At 42.7% G+C, this 24,710-nt stretch overlaps 1 protein-coding gene across 5 annotated transcripts in view; it reads left to right on the forward strand.

The window, feature by feature from the left end:
- Brca1 (BRCA1 DNA repair associated) overlaps positions 1–24,710 on the forward strand; it is a 68,986-nt gene that overhangs the window by 35,668 nt on the left and 8,608 nt on the right. For all 5 annotated transcript variants that reach the window (XM_075990637.1, XM_075990635.1, XM_075990634.1 and 2 more), the window contains exons 12-19: positions 1,341–1,512; positions 7,259–7,367; positions 9,716–9,876; positions 12,228–12,514; positions 15,429–15,516; positions 18,966–19,043; positions 19,400–19,440; positions 24,167–24,247. In XM_075990637.1, the coding sequence (XP_075846752.1) occupies positions 1,341–1,512; positions 7,259–7,367; positions 9,716–9,876; positions 12,228–12,514; positions 15,429–15,516; positions 18,966–19,043; positions 19,400–19,440; positions 24,167–24,247 (1,017 nt within the window). The remainder of the gene's footprint in view (positions 1–1,340; positions 1,513–7,258; positions 7,368–9,715; positions 9,877–12,227; positions 12,515–15,428; positions 15,517–18,965; positions 19,044–19,399; positions 19,441–24,166; positions 24,248–24,710) is intronic.

The raw sequence follows: 24,710 nt of genomic DNA on the forward strand, positions 1-24,710 counted from the left end.
TTTGTGTAGATTAGGAAAGTGGCTTGTTTTTATTGAAGAGCAAAGACATTTTCAAGGGTCAGAAGAAAGGGACAGAAGGTGACACAGATTCTGTCTCCCTTCCTAAGCTGAAAAACAGCATCATTCTTTTTAGAAGTCATGAAGAAACATGTATTTTAGAAATTTCCTTATATGCCTCTGTTCTTTGCTTGTCAAATACCTTAGACTTGCTAAATTGTTTGTGACAGGGTCTCACTGTGTAGCCCTGGCTAGCCTGAAACTCCTTCAATAGACCAGGCTGTTGGGAGGGGCGGGGAGAGGTGGCCACACCTGACAAGAAAAAAATAGTAACTGTTGTTACAAGCTTTCTAGGATGTCATAGGAGATTATTCAACACTTTGTCCATTTAAAAACAAACAAAATATATTTGGAGCTGAGCACAGCATCATGCACCTCTACTCTCAGCTACAAGTCTTTTAAAAGTAAAATAATAAACAAATCAGGAGCTGGAGAGATGACTCAGCAGTTATGAACACTTGCTGCTCTTACAAAAGTCCTGTATGATGGCTCACAACCCCTCTCCTAGTGGGTACAGTGCCTTCTTGTGACCTCCGAGAGTTCCAGGTATACATATGCAGGCCAAATATCTGTATACATAATTTTTATTTGTTTGTTTTTGTTTTGAGACAGAGTTTCTCTATGTGCCGTTGCTATCCTAGAAATCACTCTGTAGATAAGGCTGGCCTCGAACTCACAGAGATCCTCCTGTCTCTGCCTCCCAAGTACTGGGATTAAAGGCATGTGCCACCACCACCCGGCACAATATCAAATCTTTGAAGCATAGCTTATGTAATATGTTAACAGTCTTGCAAATTTTAAGCCTAAAGTACTGTTACTGTTTTTTGTTTCATTTTCTGTTTTATTTCATCTTTAAAAGAAAATACTGAGCTACAATGAAGTAAGTCTATTTGGGAGAGTTGGAGGATGCACCCTCCTCCAGTATTTTGAAATAATTTCAAGGTCATTAACCACATAAGTCTAGTTGGATTAAGAGGTATTCAGTCAGAACCTATAACTCCATACTGGGTGATTTCAATTCTTGTGCTGAAATTAATTGGTGTGACAGTTTATTTTATGGTATCTCTCTTTTTTTTTTTTTTTTTGGTTTTTCGAGACAGGGTTTCTCTGTGGCTTTGGAGCCTGTCCTGGAACTAGCTCTGTAGACCAGGCTGGTCTCGAACTCATAGAGATCCGCCTGCCTCTGCCTCCCGAGTGCTGGGATTAAAGGTGTGCGCCACCACTGCCCGGCATGGTATCTCTTTTTTAAAGTCTGTGACTCTTGGTGTTCTTTGGTTTTACAGCAGAGGGCTACCATGACGGATAACCTGATAAAGCTGCAACAGGAAATGGCCCACCTGGAAGCTGTGCTAGAGCAGCAAGGGAACCAACCTTCTGACTACTCCCCATCCCTCATAGCTGACCCTCTTGCTCCCGAAGACCCGCCAAATCCAGAACAAAACATATCAGGAACAGGTTTGTGACACCGAACAAATGCCAGTACCACAAGCAAAAATTTTCCCTTCCGTAGCCCTGTTTCCTTCAGAAGGTGAGGATGAAATTGTGCGGTCTTTGCTCAGCACATACTTTCTGAGCACCTCCGTGAGTGATTGGGAGACTTGTTTCTAGCTTTTCTCACAAGTGACGTTCCCTTCAAAGGGACCCAAGATTCATTCATGTCTACAGGGAGATGCCATGGAGACCCCGTGGGAAATAGAAACAGTTCTTGTCCTTAGTTGTTGTTGGTAGTACATAACTCATAATTTCAGAAAGCCGTGAAAAGGAACCATTGAGATATACTCCTTATAGTGCTAGATCACAAAGCAAAGACCTATTTCATGTGTTTTCTCGTTTCTAGGAAGAGATCTCTTCTTTCAGGAGCTGCACCTTGAGTTTTCAGTTGGAGAGCAGGCTTTGCTGGAGCGTGTTTATCATCCCAGCACTTGGGGTGTGGCGAGAGGGGCCAGGTGTCAGGAAGTTTTCATTTAGAGAATCTGTGTGTTCGGTAGGACACCCACAGGAGGAGTTGGTGCTTAGGAACCCTCCAGAGTTTTAGCTTCCCACCTGACTTGGTGCCAAGTTCCTCCTCCAGCACTTCCTCCATGGTCCTCTGGGGGCCCGAAGGCCTTCCTTTGACTTCCTAGGCCCTCGTCTGTTCATTATTCAGTATAGTGACCTTGTTTTCCACTTTGTGCCTTGTAATATTTTTATGTTCAGATAGAAGCAGTCACTCATGCAAGGGAAGCTGGGAACTCTGTTGCTATGGCACTGCTTCAAAATGTATTTCCTTAAATACTTTCTTTGTAACTGCATCTTCATTTAGTTATCACCAGATAATGAAGCCCAGAGTCCCGTCCCCAATACAGTTATCTTTGGGGTACTGTCACTGTCTTATTGTGAAAATAGACGAGGCTTTCAGTTCTGAAGCACAAGATAAGAATTGTTACTGTCTGGCTGTCAGTATCTGCCTAACCCTACTGCCTCTTATTTGGCATACATGTTAGTTTGTTTCTCTCCCCTCCCCTACTGAATATCGGTAGATAGAATGTTTCTTTGTGAAAAGAATAAAAATGTTTCTTTGTGGCTCCTTTCTAAAACGCTTCACTGTCAGTGCCAACTCTAGTTTTGAGCCTTTCTCTCCTTAGGCTGAAACATTAAGAAAAAATTGATTTCTTTTTCCTTTTAAAGATATTTAGTCAGGGCCTAGTAGTATGCACTTTTAATCACAGCACTCAGAGAGGCAGATGCAGGAGGGTCTCTGAGTTCAAGCCCAGCCTGGCTACAGAGCAACTTTAGGATCCAGGACAGAACTACACAGATACTTTTAATATAGACTCAAGCACAAGCACGAGGGGTAAGCAGGCTACGAAGAGGTACAGTGATAATATGGAGGATTCCCAGAGGCTCCTTGCACCAGTTCAGTTTGTTTCTGATGTTTCCTTAATGTTAACTGTAATCATTTGTTTATTTGGTGAATGTGCTGTGTGTGTATAGTGGATGTGCATGTATGTGTGCGGGTGTGCACACATGGGTGTCCTCTTCTTTGAGGTAGGGTCTTTCCCTGCATTTGTAGTTTGCATTCTTTTTGGCTAGGCTGGCAGCCAGCAAAGCCCAGCAAACCTTGTGTCTTTGCACCCCCAACCCTTACCACCAGCACTGGGGTAACAGGTACACATGTGACTACACCGAGCATGTAACATAGGTATCGATGGTCACACAGCAAGCACTCTTAACAGAGGTTTCTGTCCCGCCCTGTCCTGCAGCCATTCACTCCCAAAGAAACACACAGAGGCCTGCATTAATTATAAACTGATTGGCCTATTAGCTCAGGCTTTCTTATTAACTCTTATAACTTACATTAACCCATAATTCTTGTCTGTTGACCACTCAGCTTGGTACCTTGTATCAGTGAGGCATTCTCATCTTGCTTCCTCTCTGTCTGGGTCAGGACTGCAGGCTCAGCCTTTTCTCTTCCCAGAATTCTCCTATTCTGGTTGCCTCACCTCTACTTCCTGCCTGGCTACTAGCCACTCAGCGTTTTATTAATACAATACAATATAAGTGACAGGGCACAAGACCACAGCAAACCCTCCTCTCTTTTTGAGACAGGTCTCATATATCTCATGCTGATCTCAAACCCACTGTGTAGCTAAATAAGCTTGAACTGCTGAACCACTTGCCACAACTAACCAAGTGTTCAAATTATGTATGGGTGAGCAATACCATGCTTGTTTTATGCAGTGCTGGGACTCGAACACAGGGATTCATGAACGCTAGGTATGCACTCTTCCAAGTTACATCCCTAGACCATTGTCATTCTTTTCTCAAAGCTGAAAAACCAACATTGATACATTACTTTTAGCTAGTGACTATTTAAATTTATATATTAATTTTTTTAAGTTATACTTACGGTATATTGTCTGCACCATGTGCACACCTTGGAACTGGAGTTGAAGATAGTTGTTAGCTGCCATGTGCGTGCTGGGAATTGAATGTGGGCCTTCTTGAAGAGCAGTTATTACTCCTAAATTCTGAGCCATCTCTAGCCCCTAAGTTTATTTTATTTTTAAGATTTAGTATTCGTTTATCCTTCTTCATTTTCATTGTATGTTTGCATGTGTGTAAGCACACATGTACATTGGTATGTGGAGGCCAGAGGTCAGTGTCAAAGTCTCCACTGCTCTACACTTTACTCATTTGAAGCAGGGCCTCTCAGTCAACCCCAGAACTTGCTGTTACGGCAAGTCTCCCTAGACAGCTTGCTCTGAGGATCCTTTGTCTGTGCCTTCCTAGGCTGGAATTACATGTGATTGTCGGGCCCAAACGGCATTTATGTGAATTTTGGGGATCCGAACTTTGGGCCTCCGATGTACATAGCAAGCACTTTAATCCCCTAGTCTTCTCCCCAGCCTGTGATGGAGGATTCTTAAGGGTGATAAAAGCTTCTTCCCTGGGCTCTTAAAATCAGTGTCCTGCTCCTCTGCATAGATCTTCCTATTTGTCTAAGGTTTATTCCACAGCCTGCCTAATATTTGTGAACAAATTTATACATATTTATTATAAATTATCTTTCTCTGTAGATTTGTTTTTTTCAAGACAGATGTGCACACGCACGCATGCGCACACGCACACACACACACACACACACTGTTCCCTGTCATTCAGAAAGCAAACAGCATTTGTAAGATCATGACCCATTATGATAGAAGTGATTTTCAGATACATCCAAGCTTTTCTAGCTGGCAGTATGTTTATTCCTAGAAACACTTGTTCAGTTATTCTAGGATCCTTCCCTGGGAATTCTGAATGAGTTGGTATTAGCTGAGATAAATGGCTTATGTTCCCTGTTTGTCTGTGTGTGTTGGGGGGAGGGGTAGTTTGGTTTTCTTAGCAGGTTTTTGCCTGACTGACCTGGAGTAACTCACTCTGTGTCTTCCTGCCTCTGACACTAAGCCTGATCACCTGCCTCTCCCAAAGGTTGGTGTTAAAGTGGTTGGTTGCTTTTTGAGAAAAGATCTCTTGTAATAAGAGCGGCGGGGCTGCGTCCCCGGCACCCGGCCTCCCACATGGCTAGCTCTAGCTTATGCCCCGAAATAATTACACGGAAACTGTATTCTTTTAAACACCGCTTGGCCCATTTCTATCTAGCCTCTTCTAGGCTAGCTCTCGCACCTGGACTAGCCCATTTCTAATAATCTGCTGTAGCCCACGAGCTGGCTTACCAGGAATGATCTTAACCCGCGTCTGCCTGGAGTGGGAGAATCATGGCGACTCCCTGACTCAGCTTCTTTCTCTCAGCATTCTGTTCTGTTTACTCCACCCACCTAAGGGTGGGCCTATCAAATGGGCCTAGCAGTTTCTTTATTGCTTAACCAATGAAATCAACAGATTGATATATGACACTCCCCCATCAATCTCTGACTGTAGCCTGACTGGCCTGGACACAGATTCCCCTGTCTCTTCCTACTAAGTGCTAGGATAAAAGTGTGTACTATCAGCCGTGCAGTGGTGGCTCATGCCTTTAATCCCAGGGGAGGCAGAGGCAAGCAGATCTCTGTGAGTTTGAGGCCTGCCTAGTCTATAAGAGCTAAGGACAGGCTCCAAAGCTACAGAGAAAGCTGTCTCAATTTAAAAAAAAAAAGAAAAGAAAAAAAGTGTGTACTATCACTCATAGATTCCAGTTTTGTTTTTGTTTTTTTTTTTTTTTTTGATTTTTCGAGACAGGGTTTCTCTGTGGTTTTGAAGCCTGTCCTGGAACTAGCTCTTGTAGACCAGGCTGGTCTCGAACTCACAGAGATCCGCCTGCCTCTGCCTCCCAAGTGCTGGGATTAAAGGCGTGCGCCACCACCGCCCGGCTTAGATTCCAGTTTTGTTTTGGAAGATATTTAATTTTCAATTAATTCTTGGCCGGGCGGTGGTGGCGCACGCCTTTAATCCCAGCACTCGGGAGGCAGAGGCAAGTGGATCTCTGTGAGTTCGAGGCCAGCCTGGACTACAAGAGCTAGTTCCAGGACAGGAACCAAAAGCTACGGAGAAACCCTGTTTCGAAAAAAAAAAAACTAATTAACTCTTTTGATGTTTAACTATTTTATCTGCTGTCAAGGCTTGTAGGGTAGAGGTAAGCAGATCTCTGTAAGTTTACTGCCAGCCTGATCTCCAGAATGAGTTCATTTTTTCCTTCAAGCCATTTTCTCAAAGGGAATGGCACATGCTAGAGCCTTGCTGTGGGTCTGTCTTTTTGCATTCCTGTGCCTTTCATTATTAGTTCATTCTATTGCTCAGCTTTATCAACCAGTACCTTAAGGGTGTGTATGTGTGCTCGAGAGTGTGCTTTTGCTTATGGGCTTGTTTTTTGTTGTGTTTGTTTCTTAGTAGTTGAAAATGTCATTGCATCTGACTCCCTGCTGCCCCCCTCACCCCTATACACACACACACACACACACACACACACACACACACACGCACGCATGCACGCACGCAGGCGCGCTAAAGCTTTAGCCCGGAATCTGTGTAGTCTTTGATGGAAGTCAGAGGAGGAGATGTGCCTTATGCTTTCTAGTACTTTTCCTTTGCTGTTAGCAGAGGAGATTTGGGCATAATTCAGTTTGCTTCCAAGATAAGAACACATTATATATTCTTGCTTTCTTATCATCGAGGGCCAAAAAAGAAAAAAAGCATGCTTTGTTTGTTTTCAGCCTGTGGTGACTGAGGAACTCCATTTATCAAGTCTTAACGCTCCTTCCCGTATACTTACTATTTTATGATTATTTCGTTCTACCTGGTGCTGGCATTTGTTGAACTGCTTATATCAGTAAAATTTTATCTAATATGTTTGTTTAAATACCAGTTTGAGGGCTTGGAGTATAGTTCAGTTGCAGAGTCCCTACCTGACATGCATGAAGCATTTGGTACAATCTGGTACATACAATCAGGTATGCTGGCACACAGCTGGAACCCTGCCTTTGAGCAGTACAGGCAGGATGAGAGGTTCAGTGTTGTCCTTGGCTGTGCAGTTCTGCCACTGCCGTGTGTGCTGGCACACACCGGTAAAATCTGCTGCGAAGACGGAGGCAGGAGGGTCGTGAGAGTCCTGTCACACAAAAGAAAAAAGAACCAGTTTGATTGTCATAGATTGCTGCTTTTAAAACAAAATCAATATCCTTACCTAAATTAAGACCATCAAAACAAATATGTAAAATAGATTTTTCTCGTCCATTTAAAGCAATTTTAACTTCAAAGAACATTAATGAGAATCCTGGAAGCCGGGACAAGTTCCAGCCACAACCTTCAGATAGTCCTGCCAGTGACAATAAAGAGTCAAGAGTGGGGAGGTAAGAAATGTCAGTCTGTGGCATAAGCGACATCTTTGCTCACATTGAACTCCTTCTGTTAACTTTCCTTCCACTCCTGAGGCTGGGGGATGAGGCAGTCAGAATGCGTTTTCCATGCAAACATATGGACTTTAGTTCAGATCCCTAGAACCCACTTAAAAGTTGTTTTTGGTGCTCATACCTACAACCCTGTGCTGGGATTCCTGGGGCAGGGGCGGAGACTAGGTGCAGTGAGAGATGGGTATACAGCCATAGAGGTAGGCTCCTGACGGGTAGACATCCTCTGGCCTCCACACTCACCCACCCAGCAAGTATATACACACACCTGTGTGCACAACCACGTGCGTGCCTACACTCATACCAAAAAATAAAAAATGCCAGGAACAGTAACACAAGCATGTAATCACAGCTCTGGTGACACAGAGACAGAAAACACTTTAGTGCTGTTGACCAGTCGGTTTATCTAAATTGGTTAGCACCTAAGAAACCCTGTCTTGGGAGTAAGGTCAAGGAAAAATCAAGTTGGATACTCAGTGTCAATTTCTGGCTTCTGCATTACCCTTATGCATATGTTTATTCCATCCTTCCTGGGGTTGGTTTTTGTTTTTTTCTTTGTTTGTTTGTTTGTTTTTCTTTTTTGTTGTTTTGTTTGAGAGTGCTTTGTTTTTTGAGACAGGGTCACCTTTGTTGGCTGGAACTCCCTGTGTAGACTGGGCTGCCTCAAACTTGAAGTGGTCCTACTTCAGCCTTCAGAACACTAGGTGTATACAATTAGACACTAAATAGCCCTGGGTCACATTGCTTTGTTTATTTGGATATAGGCTTTTGAGTATGTACAAGGCCTAAGCTACAGCATGAGAAGTAAACACTCAGAGCTTCTTGTTGTTTAAAGGTCAGAATATAACCCAACTGAACTAAAACCAAAGCAAGTCTGGAAGCTGGTGATAAACATCTCCAGGCAGACCTTGCCCAAAGGACCTTTTGCCTTCCTAGAAAAAGTCTGTCTGTCAATTTACTCTGGGAAAAATTCAAAATATTATTTCACGATATGTATTTAAATCACTGTTCCTAAAAACTGTATGAAAAATAAGGCTGTCAAGTTAGACTTCTGAATTCAGGAATTGCAGGTAGGTACCACCACACCCTGCTTTTGCTTTCAAAAATACTTAAATCTATCAGGACAAATACCTCACCACTTCAGGAAACAAAGGGCTCTTGTTTTCTGAATCCCCGTTATGTCTATGTATTCCTTTGGGGACTGGTAACAGATTGTCAATAATCTAGCAATGCTGTCTTTTCCTGGCCCTGCACTTAACTGAGGAGTGATTTTTAAGGCAGGCATTATACTTCTAACAAAAAAATGAAAAAGACCTGCTTCCTTGGGCACTAAAGCCATGTTTAGTAGTAGTTATCTCATTGGCATACTAAATGATAAACACGCAAAAGACTGGAGGAACTACTTCTTGGGCACACACGTTACTAACGTTTAATGGTTGGCTCAGGGGTGTGACAGTGGGGATCAAAGGCAGGCCTTCCTATGCTTTTAAGCAGTGTTTACCACTGAAATATGTGCCCACCACAGTAGTTGGCTTTTTTTTTTTAATTTTATTAATTACATTCATTTTTGTATGTGTTTCGAGGCTGACTTTGAACTTACTACGTAGCAAGGACAACCTTGATTTCCTGCTCTTCTGCCTCTACATCAGCAGGCACACCTTTCCGTCTACCTGGCTCTTTTTTTTAATGTGTGAGTGTTTTGCTCAAATGTGTAGACATACATTTGTTATGTGCATCTGGGAACTGAAGTTATGGACAGTTATAAACCACCATGTGTGTTCTGAGACTCAAATCCAGGTTCTCTGGAAAAAGAAAAAGTGCCATTAATTGCTGAGCCATCTCCAGCCCAGCCTCTTGTTTCAGAATGACTCTGGACACTGAAAATGCAGGGAAGGGGGAGTGATACTATAAATTCTTCTCAAATTAGGTACAAATAAAGTGATGTCAGCATTGCTCAGTTTTCTATCTCCACAAGAGGCCTAACATGCATCTGGACTCAAGTGGGATGGTGTATAGAATCTGAATTAGCATCAGTGGATAATTCAGGGTGGGGGTGGGGTGTGCTGACGAGCTTTAAACAGCTCTGAAGGGGAGAGGTCATATGTCGGCAGTGGCACGTTGGCAGGCAGATGAATCCAGGCTCCGGGGCTGTCGTGTACACTCCTTTTTGCTGGTCATTTCTTATTTCTCTGACAGTGAGATGTTTCACTTATGCTTTGGCTGCCAAGGAGTTAGGATTGGGACTTTCTGAATTGGTGGTGATGGTTTCCTTCTTTCATCCATCTCTCCAGGCCTTCCCCTTTTAAATCTCCATTGGCAAGCCGTAGGTGCTCTGCACACAGCCGCTCTGGGAGTCTTCAAAACAGGAACTGCCCATCTCAAGAGGAGCTCCTTCATGTTGTTGAAACAGAGAAGTCACGTGAACCACAGAACTTAACAAGGCAAGATCTAGGTAATGCAAAAACACTTTGTTTCACACTGTATCCTGTGTTCAAAGTACACTTTTGAAAAATAACTTGAGCTGTGATCTGAGTTTACTTGCAAATTATTACAGCTATAAGTGAAAGAAACCCCCGAACAGTGTGGGGTTCCTCCTGGACCCCAGACTGGGCGCAGACCACACCCAAATACCTGCTCTACAGAGAGATCTTGTATTCAGCAGGAAAGAAAGTTAAAGTGGCTGCTTTCTGACTCAGGCTGGAAAACGGCAGCAAATGACCTTGCAGATATAATTTTAAGAGGAGAAAAAGGAGCAATCTGTGTTAGCATGAGCTAGGGTGCAGGGGTAAAGAAGAAAGGGGCAGGGATATTTGTCACGGATGCCTCTGGATGGCGAAGAGACAGATGTGGCACATAGGCAAATAATGGTTTATAAAGGTAAAATCGAAAAGCCCATGTTAGGGTGAGGTGTTTAATTTTAATTGTGTATTTTTTTTTTTTTGATTTTTCGAGACAGGGTTTCTCCGTAGCTTTTGGTTCCTGTCCTGGAACTAGCTCTTATAGACCAGGCTGGTCTCGAACTCACAGAGATCCGCCTGCCTCTGCCTCCCGAGTGCTGGGATTAAAGGCGTGCGCCACCACCGCCCGGCTCTTTAATTGTGTATATTAATTCATGAACCAAACAGAGCTTCTGATTACTGGACTTAAGTACTTTGAGAGCTGGACCTTGGTATCAGCCTCAGAAGGGGGAAGTAGCCAAATAAGGGAACAGACAGAGCTTTAGGAATGTCATCTAACTGTGTTCCCAAGGCAGAGGGAGTGGGGAAAAGGGCAAGGCCTGCCAGAGCCTCATGCTTGACTGGGCTGGCGTCCCTTCAGTAAGTCTGTCCATAGTGGATTACTAATAGTTTTGAAAATGATAGGGTCTGGTTGGTCATCTACATGTTTTTGTTTCAGATATTAGAACTGTAAGATCCTAGAATAAAGTTGCAAGTCTGTTCTTTACTGGAAAATAAGTCACAACATGAAGTCATCTATTTTTAATGAATATAAATGACTTTTTTTTGTTTCATAAATCACTTAGTAAATGGTGTATTTTTATGACTTGTAAATCAGAGCTTTAATCAGTTAAAGTTTTTGTTTGCTTGTTAGGTTTTTCAAGACAAGGTTTCTTTACATTACAGCTCTAGCTGTCCTGGAACTCGCTCTGTAGACCAGGCTGGCCTCGAGTACAGAGATCGCCTGCTTCTGCCTCCTGAGTGCTGGAATTAAAGTTATGTACCACCACTACCTGGCAAGAAAGACTTAATTAATCTTCAAAAATACAATATCATAAAAAACACTGTTAGTATCAGATGTGGCGTTTGACTGTGTTCTTACATTGCTTAATTCTTTTTCTTTTTTCTTTTCTTTCTCTTTTTTTATTTACTTTATGTTATGCATATGTATATTTTGTGCACGTTTATCTGTGCACCTTGTGTCTACCTGGTACCTACTGAGACTAGAAGAGGGTGATGGGTACCCTCGAACTGGAATTACAGAAAGTTGTAGCTGTCGTGTGGGTTCTGGGAATAAACCCAAGTCCTCAGTGAGAGCAGCCAGTGCTTTTAACCGCTGAGCCATCCCTCCAGCCCGCCTAAAGTGTTTCACAGATGCACTACCTGTTGATCAAGTGAAAGATGTAATGGTTTATCTATGATTTTAATCTTTTTTTCCATCCTCGTGGAAGTCTTGTATATTATTTGTTCCCAAACTGGACAAAATAGTAAATATAAAAGTATTTAAAATTACCTCACTACTACCCAGTTAATAATAAAGTATTGCTGTTTCAGCTGGACATGGTGGCACACACCTGTTGAGGTTCAGCTGGACATGGTGGTACACACCTGTTGAGGTTCAGCTGGACATGGTGGTACACACCTTTTGAGGTTCAGCTGGACATGGTGGCACACACCTGTTGAGGTTCAGCTGGACATGGTGGCACACACCTGTTGAGGTTCAGCTGGACATGGTGGCACACACCTGTTGAGGTTCAGCTGGACATGGTGGCACACACCTGTTTCTAATAATGCCATATTAACCAGGCATAGTGGTACACACCACTAATCCCAGTACTCAGGAGGCAGAGGCAGATGTATCTTCTAGTTTGAAGCCAGCCTGGTCTACAGAGTAAGTTCCAGGACAGCTAGTACTACACAGAGAAACCCTGTCTCAAAAAACAAACAAACAAATAATGCCATATTATTATTTAGAGAAGCGTGTTCTCATAACATATCTTAATGGGTCTTTTTAGTTCTTCCCAGAGACTGGAACCTTGAATTCTACATTTATTTGCCACATCAATTAAAATTCTCTTCCTTGCAGAAGGAACCCCATATCTGGAATCTGGAATCAGCCTTTTCTCTAGTAGAGACCCTGAATCTGAGTCCCCTAAAGAGCCAGCTCATGTGTGCACCACATCTGCTTCAAATTCTGCACAGAAAGTATCCGAATGTCAAGTTTCCGAGTCTTTCACGAGTCCGGCTGCTGCTCATGCTCACACTGCAGCGGTGGAAACTGAGAGCGAGTTAAAGCCAGAACTGACGTCTGCAAAAGGAAGAGCCAATAAAGGGATATCCATGGTGGTTTCAGGCTTGACCCTCAAAGAAGTAGTGAGTGTATTCAGTTACCTCTGTAGTGACTGGGACTTGACTGCTATAGATGTACTAGCAATGCATAACCTCTAAGAAGAAATCCATCTGAGGAAATAATTATTGAGTACTGAGTACCTTGCTGAGTATGGTACATTTTTGAATTGTATTAGAATTTTCTTTTTATTTAAAACATAAGGTAACCAGATATATCACCTCACTCCAGAAGGTATCGTTTTCCCTCCTCAATTCATATTTAAGTAAATTTATCAACATCTAACTAAATGTAGACTGGTTTTAAGAATACTGCCAGGTAGTGGCATTTCTCCAGGGTCTGTTTGTCTTTATCTTGGCTGGTAGTTAGGTTTTTCAATGCCCTGCTCTGTCCTCTGCCCTTGGCACCCCTTGTTTATTAGGATTCAGGCACCTCCTCGGGCCCCGGGTGCCAGAAATGGGAATTGTTTCATACTCATTGAAACATAAAGCCTACTGAACCCATGTTTCTTTCTAAGCTGCTTATAGATTTCAAACATTCTGGGAAATTTATTTCTCCTAAAATTGTTATAATAATAAAATAATTGTATATTTCTTTAAAATACGATAACATACCTAACTATCAATTGGATTTAATAGTAGATACCATTTATTGTACACTGAGAGGCAACTAAATCGTTCTGAAGTGTCTTCTTAATAGATCCTTCGTAGGCTAGGTACCTTTCCTCGTCCTAATGGCTCTACAGGTAGTGACTACATAGATTCTTGGGCCCCGTGTGTCCCGCTATTGAAAAGGCAAAGCAAGCTTGTCTGCCTGATAGTTGCAATGTGTAAGTCCCTTGTCATCTCAAAATTCCATGCTCAGAGAACAGTTTAAGTAGCTCTTGATGGACTTGCCTTCACATCTAGAATTCCCATTTATTTGCTGAAAATTTGTATTCACTGTTCCTTTGTTTTGTGAGTTCAGCTCTTTAGAGATAGCAAGAGTGGTCTAATCGTTTTTGCCTTGGGCAATTCTGAGGTGCAGATTAAACTACAAGTGGCTTTGGTACTTGTTTTCTTTAAACAAGCAAAGAGGAAAACTTTGAGCTCTATTCGGATTTGCTGAAGTGTGTTAAATTTATGATGAAAGCCACTGACTGTATTACACATGATTAATTCTGAAGCCCGTGTTAAGATGATCTTTTCAGCAGTTGCTCTTCTCACTGAGCACTGTTTTAAGGCTGGGATTTCAGCAATTAACCAGTTCAGAATTGCTAATGACACTGGCAGAGGGCAGCAGCAAGCGTGGGAGGGTGGCGTTAGCTTCTCCAGCCTGCTGCTGCCAGTGCTGGGGGCAGTGTGTACTGAAGCAGTGTGAGAGGTGGCCAGCTTCCACTGCAGACTCCAGCACATAAATATTTGCATGGGTGTCGCGGGCTAGAAGATGATACTACCCAGTAAATAAACCTATTTGCCAAACAGTAGCTACCAGTTATATCAACTGTGCCCATAGTGGATCTGGTTAATTTCTTTTATTACCTGTTGATTTTTATTTGCTTGATAGATAATAACTAAGAGACTCTAGATTTCTTTTGGGAAGAATGAGTCTCTTCCACTATTTTTTCTTAAGAGAGAATTGATTTTTTTTTTTTATTTACTACAGATATCTTTTCTTGAGTGAGCTATCTGTATCTACAGCAAAATTTTCTATGTAAGGCTACTTACCACTCAGTTTATAAGATGTAGGCAGATAAATTTCAGCTGTAGGATGGTGGTCTGTTATTCTGCAAAGAAACTCCAAGAATCTAGTTATATGATCTTTGGTTGTAATTCTCTGACTTTTGGTGCTACATTAGACTGCCTTAGAATGTTTTTCTCTGACTTTTCATGGTTTGGAGGGTTTCATTTCTTTGGTTGTGAGGGTTAGGGGGATATTATTTACTTGTTTGAGATAAGATCTCACAATGTAGCCCTGGCTGAACTAGAACTCAGTCTTAAGACCAGTTTGACCTTGAATTCAGATCTTCCTCCCTCTGCCTCCCAAGTGCTGGGATTAAGAGTGTATGCCACCATGCCTGGCTGATTTATATGTAGTTTTTATTAAATAGTCAGTTTTGAGACTTCATCCTTGTTATATTTTTAAAGCCAGGGCAAGGTGACTCAACAGGGAAAGGTGTTTGCCTGTAACCCTGACAACAAAGTTCAGTCCCCAAAACACAAGAAAATGGCAGGAGAGAACCAACTCCACAGAATTGTCCTCTGACCCCACATGCACACAAACGCACAATTGTTATTTTTAAAGAATGTTTTAAGAGTGTGCCTTTTCTGAGATGAAGACTTAGTTGGAATAACTAATACTCTAAGCTGTGTACCCAAGATAATTTAGCATAATTTCTTTTAAGATTTTATTTATTTTTTGTGTATTGGTGTTTGGTTTGCATGTGTGTCAGTGTGAGGGTACCAGAGTCCTTAAAACTAGAGTTACAGACAGTTGTGGGCTGTCACATGGATGCTGGGAACTGAATCTGGGTCCTATGAAAGAGCAGCTAGCAGGCAGTGGTGGTGTACGCCATTAATCCCAGCACTTGGGAGGCAGAGGCAGGCATGAACTCTGTGAGTTTGAGGCCAGTCTGGTCTACAAAGTGAGTTCCAGAACAACCAGAACTGTTTCACAGAGAAACCCTGTCTCAAAAAAACAAAAAAAAAATTTAAAAGATTCAGTTTTGCCGGGTAGTGGTAGTGCACACCTTTAATCCCAGCAGAAACAGGCAGATCTCTGAGTTCAAGGCCAGCCTGGTCTACAGAGCTAGTTCCAGAACAGGTAGGGTGGTTACACAGAGAAGCTCTGTCTCAAAACAAATCCAAAAAAAAAAAAGGAAAGAAAGAGCAGCTAGTACTTTTAACCATTGAGCCATCTCTCCAGCCCCTAACTTAACTCAGTGTTTGATTTTTGTTTCAGGTGATTGTGCAAAAGTTTGCTAAAAAATACCACCTCACTTTAACTGATGCAATTACTGAGGAGACTACGCATGTTATTATAAAAACAGGTATACTACAAACCTTTACAGACTATATTGCATTTATCTTGTAAACCCCATTAAGAGCCATATCAATCAAGTTGAGCATCCCTAATCCAGAAATTCAAAATCTACAACCATTTGAATATGGACATAACACAACAAGTGGAAATTCTCCTTTTCATGTGGCAGTTCACAGTCGGGCGACATACGAAGCATGTTGTGTAAGATTGCCTTTAGGGTTTGCAGATGAAGCTTGGTGGAAGGCTGCTGCTTAGTTGGGATGTACAAGGACCCAGGTCGTGATTCTCAACCCATGGGTTGCGACCCCTTTGGGGGTTGAAAGACCTTTTCACAGGGGTCACCTAAGACGATCAGAAAAACACAAACATTTACATTATGATTCATAACAGTAGCAAAATTACAGTTATGAAGTAACAATGAAAGTAATTTCATGCTTGGGGATTGCCACATGAGGAACTGTATTAAAGGGTCACAGCATTAGGAAGTGAGAAGCACTGCTCTGGGTACTGTCCTAGCACCAAAAACAGAAAGTTACCCTCAGGTTTTGTATATAAAACATGAACGACTTGGCTGTGGTTACTCAAACCTTTGATCCCCACATTTAGGAGTCTGAGGCAGGAAGGCCAGAAGTTCAAGACCAGCCTGGGCTATAAAGCAAGACCTTGTCTTAAAAAACAAATGAAGCAGCAACAAAAAAGTGGATTTTGTGTTATGCCTGAAAGATGTCCCATATCTATATTTATGCAAATTCTCCAAAAAAAATTAGTTTGGGCCTAGCATTTCAGATCAGAGTGTTGAGCCTGTCTTCATTTAAGCATGCCATACATGAAGTCTCCCAATAGTTGTTATTTTACAAAGACAGAAGTCTTGTATGACCTGTTGGTTTTGGGTAGTGGCAAAATGAATTGCTGAGCCACACTTGCTGTGTACTCCTTGGAGTTCAGGGGGTATAGAGCAGACCAGATCATGGAAGAGCAAGTAATGCGAAGAGAACCGGGTAGAAGTAAATCTCCACGCAGACTTTGGAGAGTAGTGAGCTGCATGTGACTCGTGGCTGAGTGTGTATCCTATAGCCTTAACAGGGGAGGGAGGAAAAGAGTGGACCCACTCACGTGTCGTACGCTTTCTCCTTATTTTAGTCTTAGTTGTGTTTGTGTAAGATACCTCTGGGAGTTTGTAGTTGACTGTAAAATCTGAGTAAACATTCCAGAGCTGCTGAAAAGCTTGTATGAAATTGGCCTGCTTTATTAATGCAAGCCTGGTACATGTAGGAAGAGAAGTGTGGCTCTGGCCTTTGATGGATCTTCTGAAGTGCCTGTCTAGGTGATATTCTTTGTGCTGAACACAGTTTTTTCACTGTGGCAACTAATAGGCTTAGAGAGGCTGTGGGGTGTGGAGCACACCTTTAATCCTAGCACTCAGGAGGCTGAAGCAGGCAGGTCTCTGTGAGTTCGAGACATAACATACAGAGTGAGTTCCAGGACAGCCAAGGCAGTTACACAGAGAAACCCTGTTGCAAAACACCCCCCATCTGCTGCCACCAAAATAAAACGTGTGTGTGTGAGGGGGGGCACTTTTTTCTTGCAGAGGGCCCAGGTTTGATCCCTAGCACCCACATTGTAACTCACAACCACCAGAACTCTAGTTTCAGAGTATCCACCATCCCCTTGTGATCTCGGGCACTAGACATGCATGTGATACATAAACGTGTAAGCAAAACAGTTAGACATAAAATAAATCTAAAAAATTTTTTTTAGTAAAAGTGATGTTTGGCAGAGAATAAAGGAATGAGAAGATCAAGGGGCTGAGATATCCATCTCTGAGCATCTGAAGAATTAGTGTGAGGCTCGGGAAGTCAGAGAACTGCACAAGAGTGTGGGAGGTACAGATTAGAACTACACTCTAAAACCTTGCTCACAGAATTGGTTTTCTGGTGCACACTTGCCCATCCTGGGATATTTCTGTCCTTAGAGCTTATCTTAGTTAGGTTTCTGTTGCTGTGGAGAGATGCCCAGTACTTAATTGGGGTGCCTCACTTACAGTTTCAGAGGTTCCGGCCATTATCATCATGGCGGGGAGCATGGTGACACACAGGCAGACGTGGTGCTGACAAAGCTGAGAGTCCTACATCTTGCAGGCGACAGGAAATGGTCTGAGACACTGGGCGGGTATCCTGAGCATAGGACAACTCAAAGCTCACCGCCACAGTGACACATTTCCTCCAACAAGACCACACCTCCTAATAGTGCTCCCTTTGGGATTGTGGGGGTCAGTTACATTCAGACTACCACAGAGCTCTAGGCTTCACCGTAGGGTTGAAAGCTCTTTGACTCTTTCCATAAGACTGCTAAAATCTAGGTTTCTCGTGCATGGGAATTGTACCAGAGGGCAGTGCTCATTGGAGGCAGGTGCCAGAACCAGATATGGAAGCTAAGTTCTATGTAAGAGAGGAACACCATTAGATTTTAGTATGTTTTAAGAAATGGGTTAGGAGGCCGGGCGGTGGTGGCGCACGCCTTTAATCCCAGCACTCGGGAGGCAGAGGCAGGCGGATCTCTGTGAGTTCGAGACCGGCCTGGTCTACAGAGGTAGTTCCAGGACAGGCTCCAAAGCCACAGAGAAACCCTGTCTCGAAAAACCAAAAAAAAAAAAAAAAAAAAAAAAAGAAATGAGTTAGGATGAAAGGTGATAAAGGTGAAAGAGAGCTTTAAAATACAAATTAAGTCTAAAGTAGCTCTTTAAACTCAAAGGCAATGAAGCATGTGTTGCTTGTGAGCTAAAATCAGCCTTTAGAAGCTTCAAAAATTATGAGGAATTCTGTGAGGCAGAATGGCCACTTCCACTACTTGCAGATGTCCTGCTGTGTTTGGGATTTAGTTGAATACATTTCTCCTGTTTAAATGGGTTTTTCTCAGTTTGCTAAGTTCTTCAAAGTAGCCTTTGAAACACTGGGAAATAAACAGACTCTTCGTCTCCTGCTTATTGAAATACCTACACGGAAAGAGAATAGCTGTGGCGAGACTGTTTCCCTGTCTCTCTCAGGAACACAAGGGGTCAGGGTCCCCAGGGAGAAACTGCAGGGCTGGACTTGTCATTGGCATTTCTGATTTAGGATCTTTTTTAGTTTTTATTTTTTTCAAATTTAGGACTTCAGCACTTTTCTTACATATTCCTGTCTGGTAAAGTAGATCTATACCCGCATTGATCACTAGTACTAGTTAACATGGGGTGGAGCTCTTTAGCTAGCGTTGGCCTCTCAGCTGAGGCGGACAATTCCTCTGGTCTTAGCATGGCATCTGCCTCTTACCAGGCTTCCAAAAACCCACTCCTGCTGGTTCTCATTAGTGCTGCTTCTGGCTTCTGATTTTCTATCTCAAGGGGTGCTGGGCTCCAGCTTCTTGGGCAGCACCTCCCACTTTTGTTTTTCTAACGCCTCAGGTGTCTTTCGTTCTCAGATGCTGAGCTTGTGTGTGAACGGACACTGAAGTACTTTCTAGGAATCGCAGGAGGAAAATGGATAGTTAGTTATTCATGTGAGTACAATGCAGTGTGTCTGCTCCTCCCTTTAACACCTGAGGTTTCTGCTGATGCTAAGTCTGAGTTACCAAAAGGTCTTTAGCACAAAACTAGCTCTGTCTTTACATGCATATGGCTTTGTTCAGATAGAACTAATAGGACCTGGTCTCCTCTTGGCCGTGCTAGCATGTGAGCGAGGACTTACTTAATAGTAGGAGGGATCCATATACAGCAGCACTTTTATAACGTTTAAATAATCTTCTGCTATGTCCAGAAGGAAATCTGCCACAGGCCTTATTAAAGAGGGAGCTCTCCTGTGAAGAGAACCTGTTGTTCTGCTCTTCATTACTTACCTCTCCTGTGTTCTCTGCAGGGGTCATCCGGTCGATTCAAGAAAGAAAACTGCTGAGTGTGGTAGGTGGTCGCTGCACACTCACCAGAGACACTGGAATGGGCGTTGCTTTCCCTTCATTACACGTTTTCCTCAGTGAGGGGGCCGTTGAGAGTGATGTAGAGCAGGCCAGGAAATGCCATGTTCTTATTCGTTCTAGATTGCAAAAGAACGTGTTTTCTTGGAGAAAGAAAGGAATTTACAAAATAAAGATTCATATGAACAAATAATGAGCCTCCTCCAGAGCCAGATGAGGTGGTGCGTATCTGTGATACCAACGCTTAGGAATTTGGGGCCTGACTGGACTGCATAACATAACATAACATAACATAACATAACATAACATAACATAACATAACATAGTTTCAGGCCAGCCTAGGCTACATAACAAGAGCCTGTCTTTTTGTTTTTGTTTTTTCGAGACAGGGTTTCTCTGTGTAACAGCTCTGACTGTCCTGTAACTCAGTTTTTAGACCAGGCTGGCCTCAAACTTATAAAGATCCACCTGCCTCTGCCTCCTCAGTGTTGCGACTAAAGGCCTATGCCACCATGCCTGGCTGAGCCTGTCTTTATAAATAAATAATCAGAAACAGCCACCGCCACCACCCTTTGGGGTGGGGGGTTGCATATCATAGAATGGTCTGGCACTCCTGATCGCCTGCCTGTGACCTCCCAAGTGCTGGGATTATGGGATTATAAGTATGTTCCACCACACCAAGCCCCTTCTCTTATAAGTGTACACCTTTGTAGGAAACTGGCTAGTCACCATTGTTAAAGAAAATGACTTTGGGTAAGGGTATGGCTTAGTTTGTGCTTGTCTAACATGCATGTGACCCTGGGTTTGATTCCCAGCACCTCATGAAAATGAATTACATTTGCTTGTGGTCTCAGTCTTAGAGAGTGGGAGCAGCAGAATGAGCAATTCAGTCATCCTTAAATTACATGAGTTCAAAGTCAGCATAATCTACAGGAGACCCTGTCTCAGAAAAAGAAATTAATGTGCTGAATATCTGTTTAGAAATCGGTCTCCTTCCAAGAAATGCTGCTTTTTATGTTACAAAGAACAATGAGAATTAAATACGTTAAGCATGTAGTAGGAAGAATAATTTTAGTACAGCCAAGAACTGATGATGACGATAGATCACACGAAACAAAATTAGTAGAATCTGTTTAAAACTATTTATTACACACTACTCGATATATTCATAAATAATTAAATGACACTTGATGTTAATTTCACTTAGCCACCATTTATTGGGAGCCCACCAAGTATCGGTTACTAGGAATACCACAGTAAGCAAGAGTGACCAACTCTGGAAAGATGTATGCCTAGTAAGAGAAGATGCACAATAAATAGAGGAATCTCATACACCAATAAATGCTTTGATAGACAACAGACTAACAGTTTTCTGAAGTCAAGGGTTACCTACCTCAGTTACAGAGGTCAGACAAAGTCTTTGTGAAACAACTGAGCTGAGACCTAATAACAAGAAAGAACTGGGGGAGGGAAAAGGGAGGCGGTGGCGGGGAAGAGGCAGAAATCTTTAATAAATAAATAAATTTTAAAAAAAAGAAAGAACTGTCTTTGAAAAATGTAGAGAACAGCTCTTATAGGTAGGAACAGAAAGCACTAAGATCTGGGTGTGGCTGGGCGTGGCTGCACACACCTTAAATCCCAGTATTTTGGAGGCAGAGGTAGGTGGATCTGTGTAAGTTTGAGACTAGACTTGTCTACAGAGCTCCTACAGGCTCCCAAATAACCACACAGAGATTTAATATTAATTATAAATAATCGATAGCTTGTTACTAACTAGTTCTGACAAATTAAATTTTTTTAATTAATTTACTTTTTTTTTTAGAAAACATTCTTTTCTCATTTTACATGCCAATCCCAGTTCGTACTCTCTCCCTGTCCTCCCACTCCCTCCTGCTCCGCCCCCCCCCCACATCACTCCCTAACCCATATTTCTTATCAACACTCTTCCATATGGTAGGTAGTACCTTTTTCAGCATGGCATGTTCATCTTCTCGACATCTCCTGGTGGCTCCACCCTCCTTCTTCCCCACTTCCTCACTTTGTCCTCAAGTCCCACCTAACCTCTACCTGCCCATCAGCTCTTTATTAACCAATGAGAGTAATACATATTCACAGTGTACAAAAGTAGTTCCGCAGCAAGTTCCAGGACAGCCAGGGCTATACAGAGAAACCGTTTATTTTCAAAATAAAAACAAAAACAAACAATAGATCTGTATGTAGGAATGGGTTTGGTTTATTAAAGAATAGACCATTGTAGTTGAAGGTAGGGAACTGGCGAATTTTGTGTAAGGGAGCACAGACGGCAGGACAGGTGAGAACTCAGAGACAATGACCAGATTGGAGAAGACTTGTGTGAAGCCACATAATACTTAAAATTTTACTTTTAGGATAGTTGGAAACATAGAGATGGTTTCTATGTTGGAGGTTTGACTTTTTACTTATTGTGGGGGAAGGTGTGTGCCTTGGCACATGTGGAGATCAAAGGACAATTGTAGGCATCAGAAGTGGAGTCTGGGGAGCAAACTCAGGCTTTCAAGTTTGGCAGCAAGAGCCTTGCCCACATCTCTCCAGCTCCTTGCTTGGGTTCTTGATATTCCAACAATGCTTAGCAAGTCTTCCCTACCATCTGAATTTCACTCCCAGTAGCTTCCAAGCATTCTTCCCCAAACTGCAAACTCTCCCGCCCATTAGTCTTTATCTTATTATCAAAGTAGTTACTATAAAAACACTGGAGTCTCTTCAAAATGTTAAGTGTGTGTTTTAGAGTGGGGGGGGAGGGGCTGGAGAGATGGCTCAGAGGTTAAGAGCATTGCCTGCTCTTCCAAAGGTCCTGAGTTCAATTCCCAGCAACCACATGGTGGCTCACAACCATCTGTAATAAGGGCTGGTGCCCATTTCTGGCCTGCAGACATACACACAGACAGAACACTGTATATATAATAAATAAATATATTTAAAAAAAGATTTATAAAAAAATAAAGTGTGTGTGTGTAAAAGTGGGAAGCGTTTGTAGCGTCTTCTACCTTTATATGGGTTCCGGTTTGGACTCAGGTTGTCAGACCTCGTGGCAGACCGCTTTAGCCGCTTTACCTGCTGAGCCATCGCACTGGCCTCATTTTATTGTTTTGACTTCAGTACCTGTGAATCTCTCAACAGAGCTCTGAAAAGCCCTAGTGTTTTCAGCTGACAACACACAATTGACTTAAGTGATCAAACCCTCCAGTTATTGTTACACAGTACAGTGTTAGCAGTTTAATCTAATGCTCGGTGAATCTTTCGAGAAGAGATAGATGTTAGAAATTAAAATACATTTTTAAAAGAAAAATCCCAATGAGATGTAAGCTGATCGGTAATTTCAGCAAAGATTGACCTTGGGGCTGTGGAGGTGGCTCAGGTGAAGGCAGACCTCAGCCTACAGGTGTGCCACACACTAAATAATTAAATACCAAAGTACTTCAATGAGTGTGACTTCTCTTCCTCTGGTCACGGTGCTTTGTGTGTTTGGGGGTTTTGTTTTCTTGGAGTTGGGTTTGGGTTTCATTTTTTAATAATTTATATTTATTTTACATGCATTGGTGTTTTGCCTGCATATATGTCTTTGTGAGGATGTCAAATCCTCTGGAATTGGAGTTACAGACAGTTGTGAGCTGCTATTGTGGGTGCTGGGAATTGAACCTGGGCCCCAGAAGAGAAGTCAGAGCACTTGGCTATTCTAAGGAACCAGGATTTTTTGTGTTGTTTTGTGAGTTTTGTTTTGTTTTGTTAGTGGTGGTTTTTGAGAGAGGGTTTTACTGTGTTGTATATAGCCCTGGTTGTCCTGGAACTCACTCTGTAGACCATACTAGCCTCAAACTCCAAGATCTGCCTCCCACCATCTTCCAAGTGTTGGTATTAAAGGCATACGCTACCACACCAGGCTAGGAACCAGGGTTTTATTCCAGCATCTCATGGATTCTCATAGTTATCTATAACTCCAGTTCGAGGGAATCTGATCTCTTTTGGTACCAGGTGTATGTATGGAACACATATATACATGTAGGCAAAACACTCATACATAAAATAGAAGGATGAATTTAAAAAAAAAATCTGCCGGGTGGTGGTGGCGCACGCCTTTAATCCCAGCACTTGGGAGGCAGAGGCAGGCGGATCTCTGTGAGTTCGAGACCAGCCTGGTCTACAGAGCTAGTCCCAGGACAGGCTCCAAAACCACAGAGATACCCTGTCTCGAAAAACCAAAAAATAAATAAATGAATGAATAAATAAATAAATCTGAGACAGGGTCTCACCTGGGTATGGTTGGATAGGTCTTTGAATCTCAGCTTTTGGGAGAGGCAGAATCAAGAAGCAGCCTAATCTACAGATCGAGTTCTAGGCCAGCCAGGCTATACAGCTTTGTCTCAATAATAATAATAATAGAGACAAGGCTTCATAATATAGTCCTTGCTGGCCTGGTACATGGTACTCTGCCATATGGCCCAGTTTTTAATTTTGTGTGTGTGTGCACATGTGTGCCTTCGCGTGTATGCACATGAATATAGCGCCTGTGGAAGCCTGTGTCAGATCCCCTTGGAACTGGAGTTAGAGGTGGTTGTGAGCAGCCAGACATGGGAACTGGGAACCAAACTCTGGTCCTCTGCAAGATGAGTACACACTCTTAACAGCTGGGTCATCTCTCCACCCCACTGACCATAAAGTTTTGTGTTTGGTTTCAGCATGAATTTGAGGTCAAAGGAGATGTTGTTACTGGAAGAAACCACCAAGGTCCAAAGCGATCCAGAGAATCCAAGGAAAAGGTAAGTCCCTCTCATGTGTGACAGAAACCCCAGCCTAGAGCTCTGCAGCCAGCTGCTATGGTGCTATGGCTCTGTGCTCAACAAGGCAAACAAGGATTGCTTCTGCCCCATAAGTAAGAGAACATAAAGCTTAGAGTGGCAGTTGTAATTTGAGGTCCTGGCCAAGGTTTCGATCTCAGCTGATAGTGATAGAGTTTAGATTTCAAAGATGTGACTCTAGGCTCGGTCATGGCACACTCCTTTAATCCCAGCACTAGGGAGGCAGAAGCAGGCGATCTCTGAGTTCGAGGCCAGCCTGATCTACCCCGTGAGTTCCAGGACATCCAGGCCCACACAAAGAAACCCTATCTCTAACACCCCACCACCACAAAAAAAAAAAGAACTCCTCTTCCTTCACCGTGCTCTTTTCTCTGAGTAGCACAATAAGTGCTGTGAGCGGTGTACGTGGTACAACCTGTGCACA

This window comes from Microtus pennsylvanicus, chromosome 11, assembly GCF_037038515.1.
Source record: "Microtus pennsylvanicus isolate mMicPen1 chromosome 11, mMicPen1.hap1, whole genome shotgun sequence".
NCBI classification, from domain to species: domain Eukaryota; kingdom Metazoa; phylum Chordata; class Mammalia; order Rodentia; family Cricetidae; genus Microtus; species Microtus pennsylvanicus.